Genomic DNA, 16,446 nt, shown 5'->3' on the forward strand with positions numbered 1-16,446 from the left:
GGAAAGGAATGCAGGAATGCTCGCTTGTGATTCTGATCGGAGCCAAATTTCTCTGTCAGAAAAGTCCCCAACCAGCCTCCTTGCAATTTCACAGTGATTGGAGAAGGAGTGAAAAAAGAGAGAGGGAGGAGAGACTGGGGGAGAGAAGAAATAGAGGAAGAAAGGGGGGGTAGAAATGAATAGAAAGTAGAGAGATAGGAGTTAGGGGGAGATAGCGGCAAGGAGACAGACAGACTGAGGAGTATGGTAATATACTGACTGCATTTTTGTTAGTAATTCAGCTGTGTGTGGGGGGGGGGGGGGGGGGGGTGGGTGGGGAGAACAGTGCTGTCAGATGAGTCTTCTATGTTAAAAGAATTCAGCTTTCTAGGAATAAGCAAGTGAAGTTAAAATCACTCATCATCCTCATTGTCTCCCATTCTCACTCACTCCATTCAGAATACTCTTTCTAAGTTTCACTAGTCATTTTCTCTGCCCACTCTCCCTACCCCATTTCCATTGAGAGCAGGGCAACACCGGCATAACCTCACATAAATGTGAGCAATTTAGAGTCTCCAATCATGCAAACGTTCATGTCTGTAATGTGAAGTGAAGACGAGAGCGTGCACGTCCTTTTGGGTTTTTTATAAAACAATGAGCCACTGACTGTACAGCCAGCCAGTTCTCATTCCCGGGGCGTCAAATACCAACGCTTTGACACGGCAGTTGGCGTTAGAAACAGCCGCACAAGGCACCCTTTAGTGTCGGTATAAGACGCACCGAGCTTTCCATTAATGTAAACCCATCTGTGTCAATATTAAATGCTCAGGGAAAGTGCGCCGGGAGTGTGGTAACGTAGCTTTAAGAGCGAAAAGACACACGGGCAGGTGGAAGGGGTGGTGGATGTGTCCAACAAACACAAAGCTTTCATCCAGGGAACCGCTGTTCATGTCCCGTGCGTCACATTACAATCAGGTGTTCGTTCGTGTCCCGTGTTCACAACGTTCAGTGTTATTTTTACTGTACAAACGTAGTAGTTTTAAGCCCAACCATGTTATTCGTTCCTAAACCTAACTATAGTGGTTTTATTGCCTGAACCTAAGCATGTTTGTTTAATTCACAACAATAAGCATGTGTTTACTGCAACCAAAAAGTCCAAGGTTTTACTGAGAGCAAAGTTGATCCTTGTGGGTTCAGTTTAAAAGATGATTGAATGTTGTTGACACAAACAATGCCTCTGGATTTAATGCAGGTAAGGGCCCACAGTGGCATTAGGGCTGCAGAGTGGAATGGCAAGTAGGTGTGCTGTCCTTGGACCAGAGATCCAGGGTTTAAGTCCTCATGTTGACAACAAGCATCCGCCCTGCTGAAGCCTCCAACAGCCAACACACTGAGTCACTACGAGCTCCAGGGGAGCCGCTGTGTAGCGGAGCTACCTGACTTCCCTGCAATGCATCACTTAATATCACTGGAAATATACCAGATGTGAACATTCGATTTGCCTCCTTGTTAAAATGAGTCATTTTCCACTTGACGCAAATGCAGCCTTAAAGTTTTCCGAATGTGTTTTTAGCAGGTGACGGGAATAGAATATACGCACAAGAGGTTTCTCACAAATATTGTGCCTGAAGTAAAGATGTCCAAACTGGATTAATAATCACAGCATGGCTCTGCTCTCATCTTATGAAACTATTTTAATAGCCCATTTAGCCAAAAACTAGTATAGCAAAAGAGCTGCAGTGCATGTTAACCTCTTTATTTTGATCATATTCTTCATTCGTTGCTATGTTGTTCACATATTCTCCCCATCCCTTCTCATTTCTCTGTCTCATCCTCCTCACCTCTGTCTTTGTCCTTTTCTGTTGTTGTGATCAGTTTGGCTTTATATTGTCGGTATTACTTCATTTGTATTGCACAGAACAACGCAGTAGTAAAGCTGGGGCCACAGAGGAGGATTACTTGGCTGATTTAGTCTCGATCTGCCACCAATCTGAGGGGAAATCCCAACCAGAGGTTAGACAGGACCGATGGTCAGACAGGATTAGGTGACAGTGTGAGGGGTTTACAAATTCAACCGCTCTGAACAACAAGCAGACACGTTCCAGCTATCTTGATTATGTTTTGATTTTACATATTTACGATCCAGCGTTTGCAGATTGAGTTTTTTTGATCGGTGTGAGAGCTCCTGTGAGATTGGTGCTGACATGGTTGGTGAACCAGACACAAACAGGTTTATTTCGGTTACAGCAAAGTGTGTGATGCCCCATTGTTGTCTGATTGTATTGTGAGCATGAGACAAAAAAGGTGAAAGCCTCTTCTCCTCTTTCCTTTCCCCTTCTGTCTCCCAAACCTCTTCCTCTCCCTTATTGCTCCCTCTCTGCACTCTTTCTCAACTTTCTTTCCCTCACTCCCTCTCCGCATTACCGACAACTACCTTCCCTTTCTCCTATAGCTGTCCTTCTACTCACAGTAAAATAAAGAAATGATCATCTGCGGTGAAACAGCAGGACAAGCTTGCAGAATAACATGCTGCTTGTGTCTCCTCTTTCACTCATGTCCTTTATTATTTCCTCACATGCCTCCTCCTCTGTGCACATCTTTCCTCCTCTCTCTTTTAGGCAAAAATCAGCAGTAATCAATATCATCATCAGAATAATTGTCAGCGTTTACCCACACAAATGCAAATTGCAAATTAAGAAAACGTGCGTGCGTACGTACGTGTGCATCATAGCAGTATATTTTAAAATGTGGCTGTGTCAGTGCACACACCCACAAAATGTCTCTGCTCCTAGTTTATCTCATTGTTTGAACAGCACTGCTTTAATTAGGACAGGCCTGTCTATCTATGTGTGTGTGTGTGTGTGTGTGTGTGTGTAAAAGTGAGTAACAGTGTCTGAGTGTGTGTGCATGTAACCATAGTGCCCTCATGTGGAGGACTGTAGAAGAGCAGATATCCTATAGTCTTGTTTCCCCACACACCCACACACACACACTCTCCAATGACACGGTGTTATATTTGGAAACACAATTTCATGCTATCAGTACTGGCTAGCTATTCCATTTAGATAGCAGCCGTCTATATGTGTGTGTGTGTGTGTGTGTGTGCGTGTATGTGTGTGCATGTGTGCTTATGCTCGTGCGCGCGGCGGATGTGTCTGTATGTATGCATCTATTTGTGTGTCGGTGAGTGCACTGGCTGTCGGGGTGTTTCACAGTGATGACTCCCTTTTTTTCCACGTTTATTGAAATTAAAAGTTGGTTGTCATGGTAACATTTGGATTCGCAGTAATTATGTTGATTAAAAATGTGAAAATTAATTAAAAAGTCAGGAAAATGATCTCACAGCAGATGATCAGCGAAACATCAAAATGATTCAGATCTCGGTCTCTCTTTCTCTCCCTCCCGCTCTCTCTAATAGGCGAGTGTCTCGTCCTCTTCCTGTCTTTCTCTGTCACACTTCAAAAGTCCTTTATTGCCACGCAACACTGAATTATCTGCATTCATCTCTCACACGCGCTTTGTCTCAGTCTGCTTCTTCCTTCCTTTCACACTTATACACAATTTATGACATGATGAGATTTGTCTTCATGTCCAAATGAAAAACACAACAGCAGCAGCAATAGCAAAAAACAACTTTACCACACACACACACAAACGGCACCCCTCTTACTAATATCTCTCTGCGTTTCATTCAATCAGTCAACCCATTCTCAACTTGTTAGAAAGCTTGACAAGTCTCATCTCATACCGCCAGAGCAGACACATCAGCAGCAAAAGTAACACAAAACAACAGCGAGTGTCGCAGTCTCACTTTCTCTCTCTCAGTCTCTCCATTACTCCAGTTCTCTCACAATCCGTCTCTTGTTCTCGGCCTCTTCCTCTCTGACAGAATGAATAAACAGGCTCAGCAAAGTGTAATCTCTTTCTTTTATTAGCAACAGCAAACACAGAAACAATGAAGTTACCCTCCTCCCCTCCCTCTCTCCTCTCCCGTCTGCTCTTCTCCTCTCATCAGCTTTAATGAACCACAAATCTCATCAGCCATCTTTTCATCAGCTCTGCCATCGCTACTTCCTGCACTTTAAACCCGACTGACTACTTATTGCACGGCCGCTGGCTGATGACCAGGACTGTACATAATTGATATTTAGCTGTAAGGTGGAATACATATAGATTTTCCAAAAATATATTTTGTGTTAACAGTCGAGAGTCAGTATTAAGCAGGAATCGGTTATGACAGTTTTCAGTGGTGGCAGTGTTACTGTAATGTGACAGTCCTGCTCCACGGCTCTGGTTTACTAAGTGGTGATTCACTGCCAGCTGATCTTCAGCATGTTCAATATCTCACCATGGTGATGTTAAAGAGGACGGTGTTGTATATCAGCCCAGTCGCACAGCAGTTTGGGAAATAGTTAGTTAGTTAGTTAACGGAATTTTATGAATTGATTTGTGTACATGGACACAAATTTCCTATTTTTTTCTTGATGGTAAGCACAAAATCAATTATTATATCATCCACCTAATTGTGAACCAGGATGTATAAAGAGTGGTGAATTCCGCATGATGGGGTGGATGGGTGGGTCAAAAAACACTGGACTTTCACCCAGGAGACTTGTGAAACCAAGGAGGGTGGAAAGAAAGATGTCACGCGTCACCAATGTGTCATATCATTGGGGTACAACACATGCGCAATCAAATCTGGTAGTCACTCGCCAAAATTGAGCCGATAGCGACGCACAACCACAGCTCTAGTTACACTGCACGTGTCCTACCCCATGACCCCTGCCTCTTTCAATAAGCCTTGCGTGAAACCTGAAGTCAACGTTGATTTATCTGTCACGTAACTTCCGTACTTAAGTTATGGCACTTCTGTTGTTATTTTAAGACAAACAGCGATATTTTCCTAAACCTAAATAGTTTTTGTCATGTAACTTCCATACTTAACTTACACCAATTCCAGTGTTATTTTAACCCAAACCTAACTAATTCAATTTGTTGCCTAAACCAATCCAAGTCGATCTTTTCCTTAACCTAAGTAGTTTTATTTTGAAAAAACTGGAGCGGAAATTGACACGTGTCACGTTTTGCTGGACATTCATTGGAAAACACGCAACAAATAGATTCAATTTTGTGACTATTTCACAAACTGCTGTGAGACTGTATTGCATATATTTGCAGACAGAGGTAGGAGCATAATATAACTCAGACCTATTTCTCTCTGTACCTGTGTTAAGCATGATATCTCAAGGAAGGTAAAATCTAAATAGCGTTCAACATTCATTTTATTGGATGTAGCAGTGCAACGTACAGAGCTGTGATACTAAGCCTGTGTTGTTTTCAACATCCTGCAGAAAGCATTATAGGAGAAATTTTCTGAAACATGAATGAATAAATGAAATCTGTCATGTATAAAGCACGTCTCATGACCGAGAGACCGAGCCAAACCATTGATCATACGCAGAGCCGCCCTTCCCTACAGGCAGAGTGGACCCACCTCTCTCCACAGGCGCCACAACGTGGCTTGGCCCCGTCTTCAAAGGGTCGTGAAGTGGCGGTGTTGAGGGCGCGTGAGGGGGAACTAAGAAATTCTACCAAAGGCCTCATAAAGCACAATATGTTGCACACCATCAAAAATGCAGGCAAAACTGTCTTTTCAGCAGGATATTGATGAAGTCATATCAAAGCTATTGTCCTGAAGGATCAAGTTGTTGTGTTTTATGTTGTTGCAACATGTTTTGAGACGGTGAGTATAGCTCTGAGGGGCTGAAGCATTCTGAGCAGATGTCTCCATGGTGGTAACCAACAATATAGTCTATAACGCGTCTGTTTAATTATAGTATATGTATGAATCTCTCCTTTAGTTTCGGCAGATTTGATTTTTTGTTTTTGTTTCATTTGTACACAGAGCTATGCGTGAAAACTACGGTTCTGCTTCACTCACATACCAGCGTCAATTTAAAATACACATTTCAGTCTTTTTCCAGCAACAGTTTTAATGAAATTTCAGCTTTATTCAAGTTTCATTTCAATTAAATTAGTAATTTCTAATTAAGTTACGTTCAGATATGAACTAGTTTTCTATTTTATTAATTTCATGTTTTTTCATTTTCATACAGGGATATCACAGTATTTTTTGTCATTTTTTTTGCTTACTATAACAGTTATTACTTTAGTTACGAGAGTTTTCTTGACTCTCTAATTTAACGCCAAGTGTGTTAGTTCCATTTCATTTAACACTTTTAATATCTGTCCAGATAGAGAATACCAATGGAAGCTTGTGTGGTTTTACATGCGCACCAGTGTGTGAATACTTCCTTAGTTATGATTGTCATGCTTTCTACTTCCTCCTTGTAGGAGTGGGACTCTTCACTCCTCTTCCTCCTGCTGCCTTGGGAGGGGCGGGGCTAGGAGTTGAGGGGGCGGGGCTAGGAGCAGGCTGGGTCTTGGCCTGAGGCATCTCAATGGGGAGTTTAGGAGGGATGATTGTTTTAGGGGTCAGAGTTGGTTTCGCCTCAGGGATTTTCTCTCCATGACGGTACACACTGACCTGGAGAGAGAGACAGAATGAGACATAATGTTAGTATGACGCAAACATACCCCATACATGCATTTACTCTTCTGTAAGTCTCATAGACTGTATATAAAGATGGACTACACGTCTCCACTTCCTCCCACTGTACAACAGTGAAACCAAATTGACATCATTTGGAGCCAGAAACTTCGCAGTAGTGATTGGGCGGTGGAGCCGCGGTATCGAGGTCATCCGCCCGAACCAATCGCGAGCCGTCAGGGAGAGAGACTCACAGCTGACAATCATGATGTCTCACCCCCTTTTTATAGCATCAAATAACGAATTAAAACCAAACTCATCAGAAAAATTAACACTTGAACATAAATCAGCTTGATGAGATCTATCTAAAATGACAGAAAAATGTATTTGACGTGTACTTTGACTTTTTAGTTTGGCCTATGTCCCATCCGCTAACATGGAGGGTACAGTATGTACGTAGAGAGTTTCAAAGGGCTAGACATTTCTTGTAAACATTGTCCAGCACATCTTTAAGTACAGACTATTCTAGGTCAGGATTTTGCGTTATTATTTCATGTTAAAACTGTCAAATCAGGGTCAGACAAAAATCACAAGGTCAAATATCAGCTCTGTAACCCCTCTGAGTTACATACAAGTGTGATCACAAAAATATCTCACTGTTAGCCCCAGTGAAAATACAAGATTTGTGCAACAGATGGTCAGTAAAATTCCCCGGCTCGGAGTAGATCGAGTCATTTGTGGTACACAGCAGGGGGCACTCACCACTATATCCACAGACTCCCCTCCGTATTTGTTCTGGACAATCATGGTATATCTGCCAGAATCCTCCATGGAGACACCTTTGATCGTCAGACAGGCAAACCTGCCCGAGTCCAGGGAGACCAAGTACTGAAATATAAAATCAAAGGTTAAAGAAGTGAGAAAGCCAGCGCAGGGAGTTTAACATTTAAAACGGCTGTCACTAAAAATCGATTTATCTTTTCCTCTGAGTAGCAGCATGAGCTTTGATTACCACATCGCTTTAGCAAAACCTGAGCACTGCTAGATGGGCTTTGTGGACACAACGACTAATGATCTATTCCACTCTATTGTCTATTCTAATCTGCTGAGCCCTGTTAGCTCAACCATAATATGATTCGATTAAATGACAGTGAAAACATACTTACTACATCTGTACTTATTAAGACCACAAAAACAAAACTATTGATGTTTAAAGCCTTCAGAGTTGAAGTACACTTGTGTAGATGTTCTTCAGACACCTGAGACAAGATAGAGTACTTGCAGTCTGACTTGCACCATGTGAGCGTTGCTGGCGAGAATACAGTGTGTTAATTTCCCTCTCTCATACAGTACCTGCCCACTCATTTGCCAGAGTGGCACTTGTAGCAGGCTAATTATATTCCTATTAAGAGAAACACTTGCCTTTAAATTTGAGAAACTAAAAGCTCTACTGGCCTAACAATCAAATAGACCTTAAAACGACTGGAATTACGGACTCGCGGTGTATGCCTCGGCCCACTAGTCAAGTTGCAGTTCACTTCACATCCATGTCCAGCCCTGTCTCCTAAAAAATATGTTCCCATACAACTAAATTGCATTCTCAACAAACACCGGACTTTCTCCCAGGAGACCGGTGTTCGTGTCCCGTGTGAAACATAGTAATTTCTTGCGTTGTTGTTTTGTTCATTTTAAGCTAAATACTGTTTTTGTTACTAAACCTAACCAAGTTGTTTTGTTGCATTTTTGTCTTGTTTCCATTTACAACGTTAATCTCTTGTTTAAAACTGCGACCGTAATCTGGGAGAAAATACTTTTGTACCACAAGTTGTATGGGAACGTAATTTTGTGGGAGACAGGGTTGCCATGTCTGTCCAAAATGTCATCACTTCATCATTTTATCCTATCAGACATTTGTGTGAAATTAGCATAATTAGCATATAAATTCCTGAGTTATGGTCAAAAACATGTTTTGTGAGGTCACAGTGACCTTGACCTTTGACATTTGACATTTGACCACCAAATTCTAATCAGTTCATCCTTGAGTCTAAACGGACATTTGTGCCAATTCTGAAGAAATTCCCTCATGGCGTTCCTGAGATATCTCGTTCACGAGAATGGGACGTACGTATGGCCACGGCTGTCGCCGCCTGGAGGCATAAAGATGTTTGCAATTGATCACCTTTTTCTAATTAACATGTCATATGGTTTTGGATAATTGCATTAATTTATTAGACCAATATAGTCTAATCTGTGGGTTACTATTTTCTCTTTTATTTGACTGATGACAGGTAGCTGCTGTATAAAAAAATCATGATATTAGATAATTATGGTTGATTTGTGACCAAATGTATTCACCACCTGCTCCAACACACCTCTATTTAAACCTGTATAGCGTTACAGTAAAACCTATCCCTGCACTGAGTTTCAGTGCAATATTCTCTGGATCTGTATATACTTCTGTTTGTTTTTCTGTTAGTAGCTTCAGTATCCTCTGTGGTAACGAGGTAGGGGAGAAGCACTCCTGAGGTTTGGAAAACACATCACCAAGGACGTCAGTTCTTGTTTTAGACAGATTATTAGCAGGTGAGGGAATGAATAAAGCAGAGGGCAAACTTCAACACATATTCCACCTGGACCGCGGTTTCTCAAACTTAAATCTTCAAAGCCGTTAGGAGCCGCAGGATGCTGACGCTGTTGAAAGAGCCTCCACTGACTGGGGATAGGCTGTAGACTTGTACTGGTTGGCAAGTAGGTCAATGAGATATGAGAGGTAGATTTGTTCCATTACCGATCCAGGAGTGTGCTGATAATGCTGACCTCACCTAAAGTATGCAGATCCCTCCAGTGAGGGATTGTAACTGGTGCTGAAGTCTCCCTTTAAAAGCAGGTAGATGATCTTTGTTTCGCTCAATCCTGATCACCTCGGCAGTACATATAGAGGCTGTATAGAGACTTATAGCAGTAGCTTGTCTATTGCAGCAGTTTCTATTTTGTGAACTAATTAAAACTAAACATACACTACTTAAAAAGTACCTCAAAATTTCCTCCAGTATGTCCTGAATCTCTTATTCAAATATTACTTTTCCATTACTTTATATTAGTCATTTTAAAAGTAAAATGTATTGTTCTGTCAAGAACACTTACTATGATACTAAAAACGTTATTCTACATTGCATTTTGACAGTACAGTGCACTTTAGGACGCTACCCATATGATCCAAAGAGTGTGCAAAATACTGAAACCCAGTCAAAGCCACCGGGAGTAAAACAAGAGAATCCAGTAAACGCGTACTGTGCGGAAACCTCACAGTGTAGTATCACTAGACAAGTTAATAGAAACACACTATAGCAATTGTGTCTGATTAATAAGGTAATTAATCATGGGAGAGAAAGAAGGGGCTGGCTTTCGGAAGGGAATAAACGGCTCCAAGAGTCAGCAGTAGCGTGTGGCAGGTAGGAACCAAAGAAAAGGACGGGGCCCTGTTTGAAGTGTGTTTTTCGCATCCAGCCACACACTGAAGCATTTACCTGATCGTCAGGTTCCACCTCTGCTCCATTCTTCAACCATGAGACCTGAGGCTTGGGGTCCCCACACACTGTACATGTTAAACTCAGGGTCTAAAGGAGGGACAAAGATGACATCTTAGACAAACGCACAAATTAACAGAGACTTAAACCTGCAGTAGGCAGAACACTTTTGGCATCAATGGGAAAAAAATCCAAAATAACCTTTCAGCATATTGCAATTCAAGTGTTCTGAGAAATAACTAGACTTCTGAACCTCCTCATGGCTCTGTTTTCAGGTTTTAAAAATTCTAGTGCGTGATTCAGGTCATTTCAGAGAGAGAGCGTTCCTATTGGTTGTTCATTCAACGGAGGCAGCTGTCAATCACTCGCAAACTCCAACCAAATAGTCAAACTAGGCAGATCAAATATGAATGAATATTCTGTTACTGTAATACCTATTTCTCGCCTCAAATGTTTTCAGAAACATCTTGTAGTGTACTGTTTAGCTGTAAAATGAGAAAGTTTGCTCCGGCTGTTGGGCAAGGCTTGGTATTTCCTCAACAGATCTCAACACGGCACATCAAAAACTTTATACATATTATTAAAATGATATTCCATTTCTGCCAATAGAACCCCCTAAATGTTACACACTGGTCCTTTAAATCACATATACACTTACTTTCTTTTCCATAATGGTGACCACATCAGGCAGACCTCCCACCACCTGACCGCGGTCTGAAACAAACCATTGTTATTATTACCAATCATTCCTATGGCCTATTGTATTGATGAACTCTTAAAGACAACTAAACATTCAGTAGCTTTATGCTTTTTATGAGACGTCTGAACAATGATATTTTTTAAACAGAAGTAACTAAAGTAAAAAAACAAAGCAACAAGGAGAATAGAAGGATGAACTCACTCTTCTCAGCGTAGGCCTCAGCCCTGAAACACACAGAAAATAAAGTTACAGATCTGTCTCTTGCTCTCTCAAACACACCAGCAGTACACTTATCATATACACTGTATTCTAAAATGTACGTCTCGGTATTAATTTGTCTTTCAAAATACAAAAGTATAAAGAGTATAAAATGTAACTCTGTATTGTAATTGTAGTACAGCCAAGTTTGGTTATGGTCTGTTTCCACCACCTGGCTCTGCTCACTGACCACACGCAAATATCTTTTCCATTTTTGGGTCGGTAGCAGTGGTCAGATGGTTTGCCACAAGGTTTTCTGGGTTTAGAGCCAAACCACATAGTTTATCCAGGGACTTAACAGAATCTTTTCTAAGGGAAAAATGATACTGCTTTGTAATCACTGGGTGAGGGCTGTCGGAGCAGCATGGGAGGACCAGAGGTCAGCCACAGGACCAGATGGCTGGGGGAACTCTGGTCTCCTCTCAGCATATTGATACTCAATCAAAAGGGCAACAGGGTGCCACTTGTTTCAATGTGTTTGTAAAATCTTGTGTTTAAATGTCTCTCTTTGAATGTTAATTAGAAAAGGGATTTGGACAGTTTCCACTCCGCATGGAGTGTTTAGTGTTTGGAGTTTCAATTGATTTTTCTAAATGGATTTGCAAAATTCGGTATGTGGGGTTTCACTTTGGCCTAATTAGCCAAAGGACCCAAAAGGATCTCTGCTACCTGACTGCTTCTATTTTTAACATTGATTTTTAGCTTGAATTATAATATCATGGACTTTTTCAGACGGCAATACTGGGGGTTTTGAAATTTTGAAATGTTCAACATTCATAAATTTAAATACATCTCTATTCACTTAAAGGCGTACAGTGTTTACAAATGCATCAAATGCAAATGTGCATGCTATCTTGCACAGCAAAATACATTAAAAACAAATCTAATAGCTGAGTGACTGTCTCAACAGAACATTTCAGTAGCAGCAGAACTGCTACTAAGAACTGAACTGCACCCAGTATCCTGGGCAATCATTATACTTTACTTTTAGCTACCAAATGTCAAACTTGTGATGAAGCAGTTTAAGTTCAAATGTGAAGGAAGCAGTGATTCATCATTAGCAGGGTTAGTCCGACTAAAATGTACACAGAAAGGGAGAAGTAACAGCTTTGAGAGTGTATTCTTACTTGAGTTTCTGGAACTCAGCGAAGGCCTTTTCATATACTGTAAAAGACAAAAACAGAATTTCACAAATTGTCTCCTCACTTTATTTTAGAGTAGAAGCCGTAACAAACACATTTTGGTGAAAATATAAATTAGAGCTGCAACAATCAATTGATTACAACTTTTAAATGAATCGGTTTGAGTAATTTTCATTAATTTGTGAGTACAAGATAGTAATTTGTGGCCTCAATTGAAATAAAACGTTTCACGTTTTAGTTATTTTGTGCACACGAGATAAGTGTATATACAGAGAGCCAGCACAGCGCACCCCAGTCTCTAACTGGAGTGATGTTGTGTGCGGTCAAGCCACAATTACGCACAGCGGATCTGCTGGTTATATTTTGTGCAGCCAGTATAAATCACCACAGAACCCACCGTGCTTATGTGCCCACCAAACGTGTCGTTTTGATTAATTATTCTACACAGTTTCTTCTGCACATCATCAGGCGTGTTGGAGAATTACACATTGAAAAGAGTTCACACAGCTCCATGAACGGCTGGGTGCATCATCTCTTTTTAAACAACGCTGGCCAGTCTGGAGCTCCACATTTTCTAATTATAATAGCCCATAGGTAGATGTGTGGCTGTGATAAGCAACAATGTGATGCGCCCTGCCAAGTGCGTCGGGACCGTACCTAATGCGATTTTTGGTAATTTTGTGTGGCCAGGATCATACTTGGTGCACCTGTGTCACACTTGGGCACTGGGTGATACACATTATTATAGGTGGGTGCATTAGAGGCTGTCATGGTTTATCACATTCACAACTTTCACCCCTTTAATCACAAGGCTCTCCCCATCATGACGCACTGACAGTTTTGAACCCGAACAATCTCTATCACATCATGTTGCTCATCGCAGCCACACATTCACCTGTAGGCTATTAGAATTAAAAATATGCAGCTCCAGACATCATTTTGGCCAGCCACGTTTAAAAAAGATGAAGCATGGGTGAACGAACGGTCCTGAGGGAGTTATAGCGGAGCGAGCTGTTTTAAGTGATTCACAATTTTTCACCTACATGCCTGATGATGTGCAGAAGGAACTGTGTAGAATAATTAATCAAAACAACATGTTTAATGTGCACATAAGCACGAGGGGTTCTGTGGTATAATATCAATATAACAGAGTGAAAAAATTGAATTTCTCCTCGGGGATTAATAAAGTGCCTTTCTTCTTCTTCTTCTTCTTCTGGTTATTTAACAACAGTCTGATGCTCGCTGCGCAAAATGTAACCAGCAGATCTGCCGTGCCCATGCGTAATTGTGGCTTGACAGTGTGAAACATCACTCATAGACTGCAGCGGAGTACTGATCTCGTGCGCACCAACTAACTAAAACGTGGCCACATTTATAAATTGTGGCCTTCATATATATTTTATTCTCTCTATGGCCACTCCCGGGCTCAGTAGGTTTCCAGCTTCTTAAATATGAATATTTTCAACAATTCAACAATTTCATTTAGCAGATGCTTTAATCCAAAGTGACGTACATCTGAGAATTCGTACAACACAAGCAAGGATCTAGATAGAAGGGAACAACGTGAGTAAGTCCCAACAAGAGCTTCAAGTCTGATCGGACACAGGTGCCGACAGGCAGTGCACAGAGGCAATGCACAGGGTGTATAGAAGCAGATTTAAATATATTTTTTGTCATCATCATAACAACATCAATCAATCAATCATCAATGTCATTATCATCATGAATATCCTAGTCAACATCAACAACATTCTCAATGTCATCGTCATCAACATCATCGATGGCATCAATGTCATTGGGTGCTGGTTTCTTTACTCCTCTTTGACAGTAAACTGAATATCTTTTGAGTTGCGGACAAAACAAGACATTTGAGGATGTCATCTTGGGCTTTGGGAAACACTGATAATTTTAATTTTAACAAGTTAATCAACAATAAAAATAATTGTTAGTTGCAGACCTAATATAAATAAACTACTTCTGGCATAGCTTCAGAACTTGAGATGGGGAATAATGAGACATCCGATCAATATTTGTGTGGAACATATTGAGCATAATGGAAGGACAGAGAAGAAGAGCGAACAGCAAACTTTTTACAGCCAGTTCTCCAGCCTACAGGGATGAGTGTTTGATACTCAAAAGATAGACTTTGGTTGGAGCATCACTTCAAAGTCTTAAACTACAGACTGAAGCCAAGAGCTCCATAAAAACAAGTGACTGTGTTGTTTCCAGGCGCATTTTTTACTGCATCATCAATAAAAAGAGTGAGTGACACACAGCGAGAGAAAGCAGGTACTGACCGTCACCACTGAGGTCCAGGTTGCGTTTATGTGAGTTTTCAGGGTCGGTGATCACGATGGAGTACTTTCCTTTATCCCTTTCCATTGGCTCAATCACCTGTGAATCAATCAATCAATTTATTAATTAACAAACCCATCAACTAATCAGTGTCCGTCTGTCTATTTCTACTTTAATTCATGGTTTAAAAAAGATTCATTCATCTGCTGGGTAATTACAATTAAAAAGCTCTCTGACAAAAAGTAAAAGGAAGATATACGCTGTTTAATTAAGTAAGTTTAATGAATATTAAATTGTATGATGTTTTTATTCATTAGCTTCCCCTTCTAAAGGTAAAATTATCTATCTAATTTGTCTCAAAGTTGCCCTGGTATCACCTCTACAAAGGCACTCTGATGACTTTTAAGCAACAGTAACACTGCCTGAGGGGCTTTATTGTCATAAAAATTAGCCATGTATGATCCACCTAAGAGGCATATACTGTTTCCTATTGTATGGGAGACGATAATACCTCCATTGTTGCCATAGCAGGGGTTCCTCCAATCACAATCTTGTCACTGTGGGAGAGTTTAGACTCACTGAGGAGAAGAGAGGAGAGGTGAGTGCGTATGTGTGTAGTGTTTGTTTGTGAATAGGTGAAGCCTGTTGTGGAGGTAATGGAAAATCATGTTTACATGCCTGCCTAATGTTACGCATAGGGATATCAATTTCTCTCTCTCGCTATCTGTCGCTCTCTCTCACACACACAATCACAGAGAGAGTTTAAAAATCTAATCAGTTTGTTCTTTCTTTCTTTCTGTCTACTCTCTCTCAATCTATTTCCCCTACCTACAAATTTTATAATCTCCAGGGTACGACAGAGTGCTTTTAACGTTGCTTCTTTATAAAAAATGATAGGGGTGGGATTTTTGTCACAAAACAGGGCCATTTTACTGCAATAACCAAGATAATGAAAACACTTGCCAACAGCTATAACAAGTTTTATTATGTTGCTTATTGTTTTTGCCACTCCCGGCAGTTTAACTTGAGAGAAAAGCAAAATAATGTGTTGGTGGTCAGCATGTTTATAGACAGACTTAAAAGAAACCACTGCAATGACTACAAATAACTGAAGTAATTGTCAGTATTTTCTTCTTCTTCTTAGTAGTACTTGTTGCTGGTGTTGTAGCGGCATAGGTAGCAGTGTTATTAGTCGGGCTGTCTTCGACCAACACTCGACTTTTTCAACTAATCGATTAGTTGATTTTGACAGATCTGTTTCTCCACAAAGAATCACACAGAAGCATAACAATAATCTTGTGTTTACTGGAGCTGTGCTCATAAGTTTCTTGGACATAAGTCATTGAGCATGAAAAAAAGCATAAAAACGATTAATTGACTAAAAAAATCTTAACTTTCTTGACCAAAACGACCATTTAGTTGACAAATCGACTAAGAGAGGGCAGCCAGTTATTAGTATTATAAATATATTTTCTTACCTATGACTCCAGCTGATGTTCATCTCTGAGGTGTAATACTTCATGTGACACTGCAGCTGAATGCCTGTTGCTGTGCACTTAATCACCAGCTCTGCTGCACTGGCTCCTAGAGGAGGTGAACAAGGTGACAGAGGTTGTGGAGGGGCACATTCAAAATGAGAATTATCTGTTGCTGGATAACCTGACCTCTCCACGGCCGCTACACGATGCACTTTATTGCTCAGAATTGATCAAATTAAATCAAACTTCCATCTGCAGCCATTTGAAGACTCTATTTTAAGACTTCCCTTTTTATGTTACCTTTATCCAGCTTGGAGAGCAGAATTGCACTAATGAAGCAGAGTGCAGACTGTTTGTATGCTGCATTCAATAAAACGCTTCAGACATCAGAAGCTTTAATAACTTTTCTTTTTTAAAGCTGTTATACCTAAAAGGGAGGTTTATACTACACTATGTCTGTGTGAGACTTCACATTACAAGTGTACAAGTGTGTCATCCACCTGGTCACATCACCATG

The 16,446-nt window shown here is 40.7% G+C and overlaps 1 protein-coding gene across 2 annotated transcripts in view; it reads right to left on the bottom strand.

The window, feature by feature from the left end:
* Window positions 1–5,951: 5,951 nt before the first annotated feature.
* The window catches only part of myom2b (myomesin 2b), a 35,670-nt gene continuing 25,175 nt past the window's right edge, over window positions 5,952–16,446 (bottom strand). For both annotated transcript variants that reach the window (XM_037754430.1, XM_037754438.1), the window contains 9 exons: window positions 15,930–16,035; window positions 14,963–15,029; window positions 14,454–14,550; window positions 12,142–12,178; window positions 10,958–10,980; window positions 10,715–10,770; window positions 10,057–10,146; window positions 7,292–7,417; window positions 5,952–6,526 (listed from right to left, as the gene is read on the bottom strand). In XM_037754430.1, coding sequence (XP_037610358.1) covers window positions 6,317–6,526; window positions 7,292–7,417; window positions 10,057–10,146; window positions 10,715–10,770; window positions 10,958–10,980; window positions 12,142–12,178; window positions 14,454–14,550; window positions 14,963–15,029; window positions 15,930–16,035 — 812 coding nt within the window. In that variant the 3' untranslated portion in view covers window positions 5,952–6,316. The remainder of the gene's footprint in view (window positions 6,527–7,291; window positions 7,418–10,056; window positions 10,147–10,714; window positions 10,771–10,957; window positions 10,981–12,141; window positions 12,179–14,453; window positions 14,551–14,962; window positions 15,030–15,929; window positions 16,036–16,446) is intronic.

The sequence above is a fragment of the Sebastes umbrosus genome, chromosome 2, assembly GCF_015220745.1.
Source record: "Sebastes umbrosus isolate fSebUmb1 chromosome 2, fSebUmb1.pri, whole genome shotgun sequence".
NCBI classification, from domain to species: Eukaryota; Metazoa; Chordata; class Actinopteri; order Perciformes; family Sebastidae; genus Sebastes; species Sebastes umbrosus.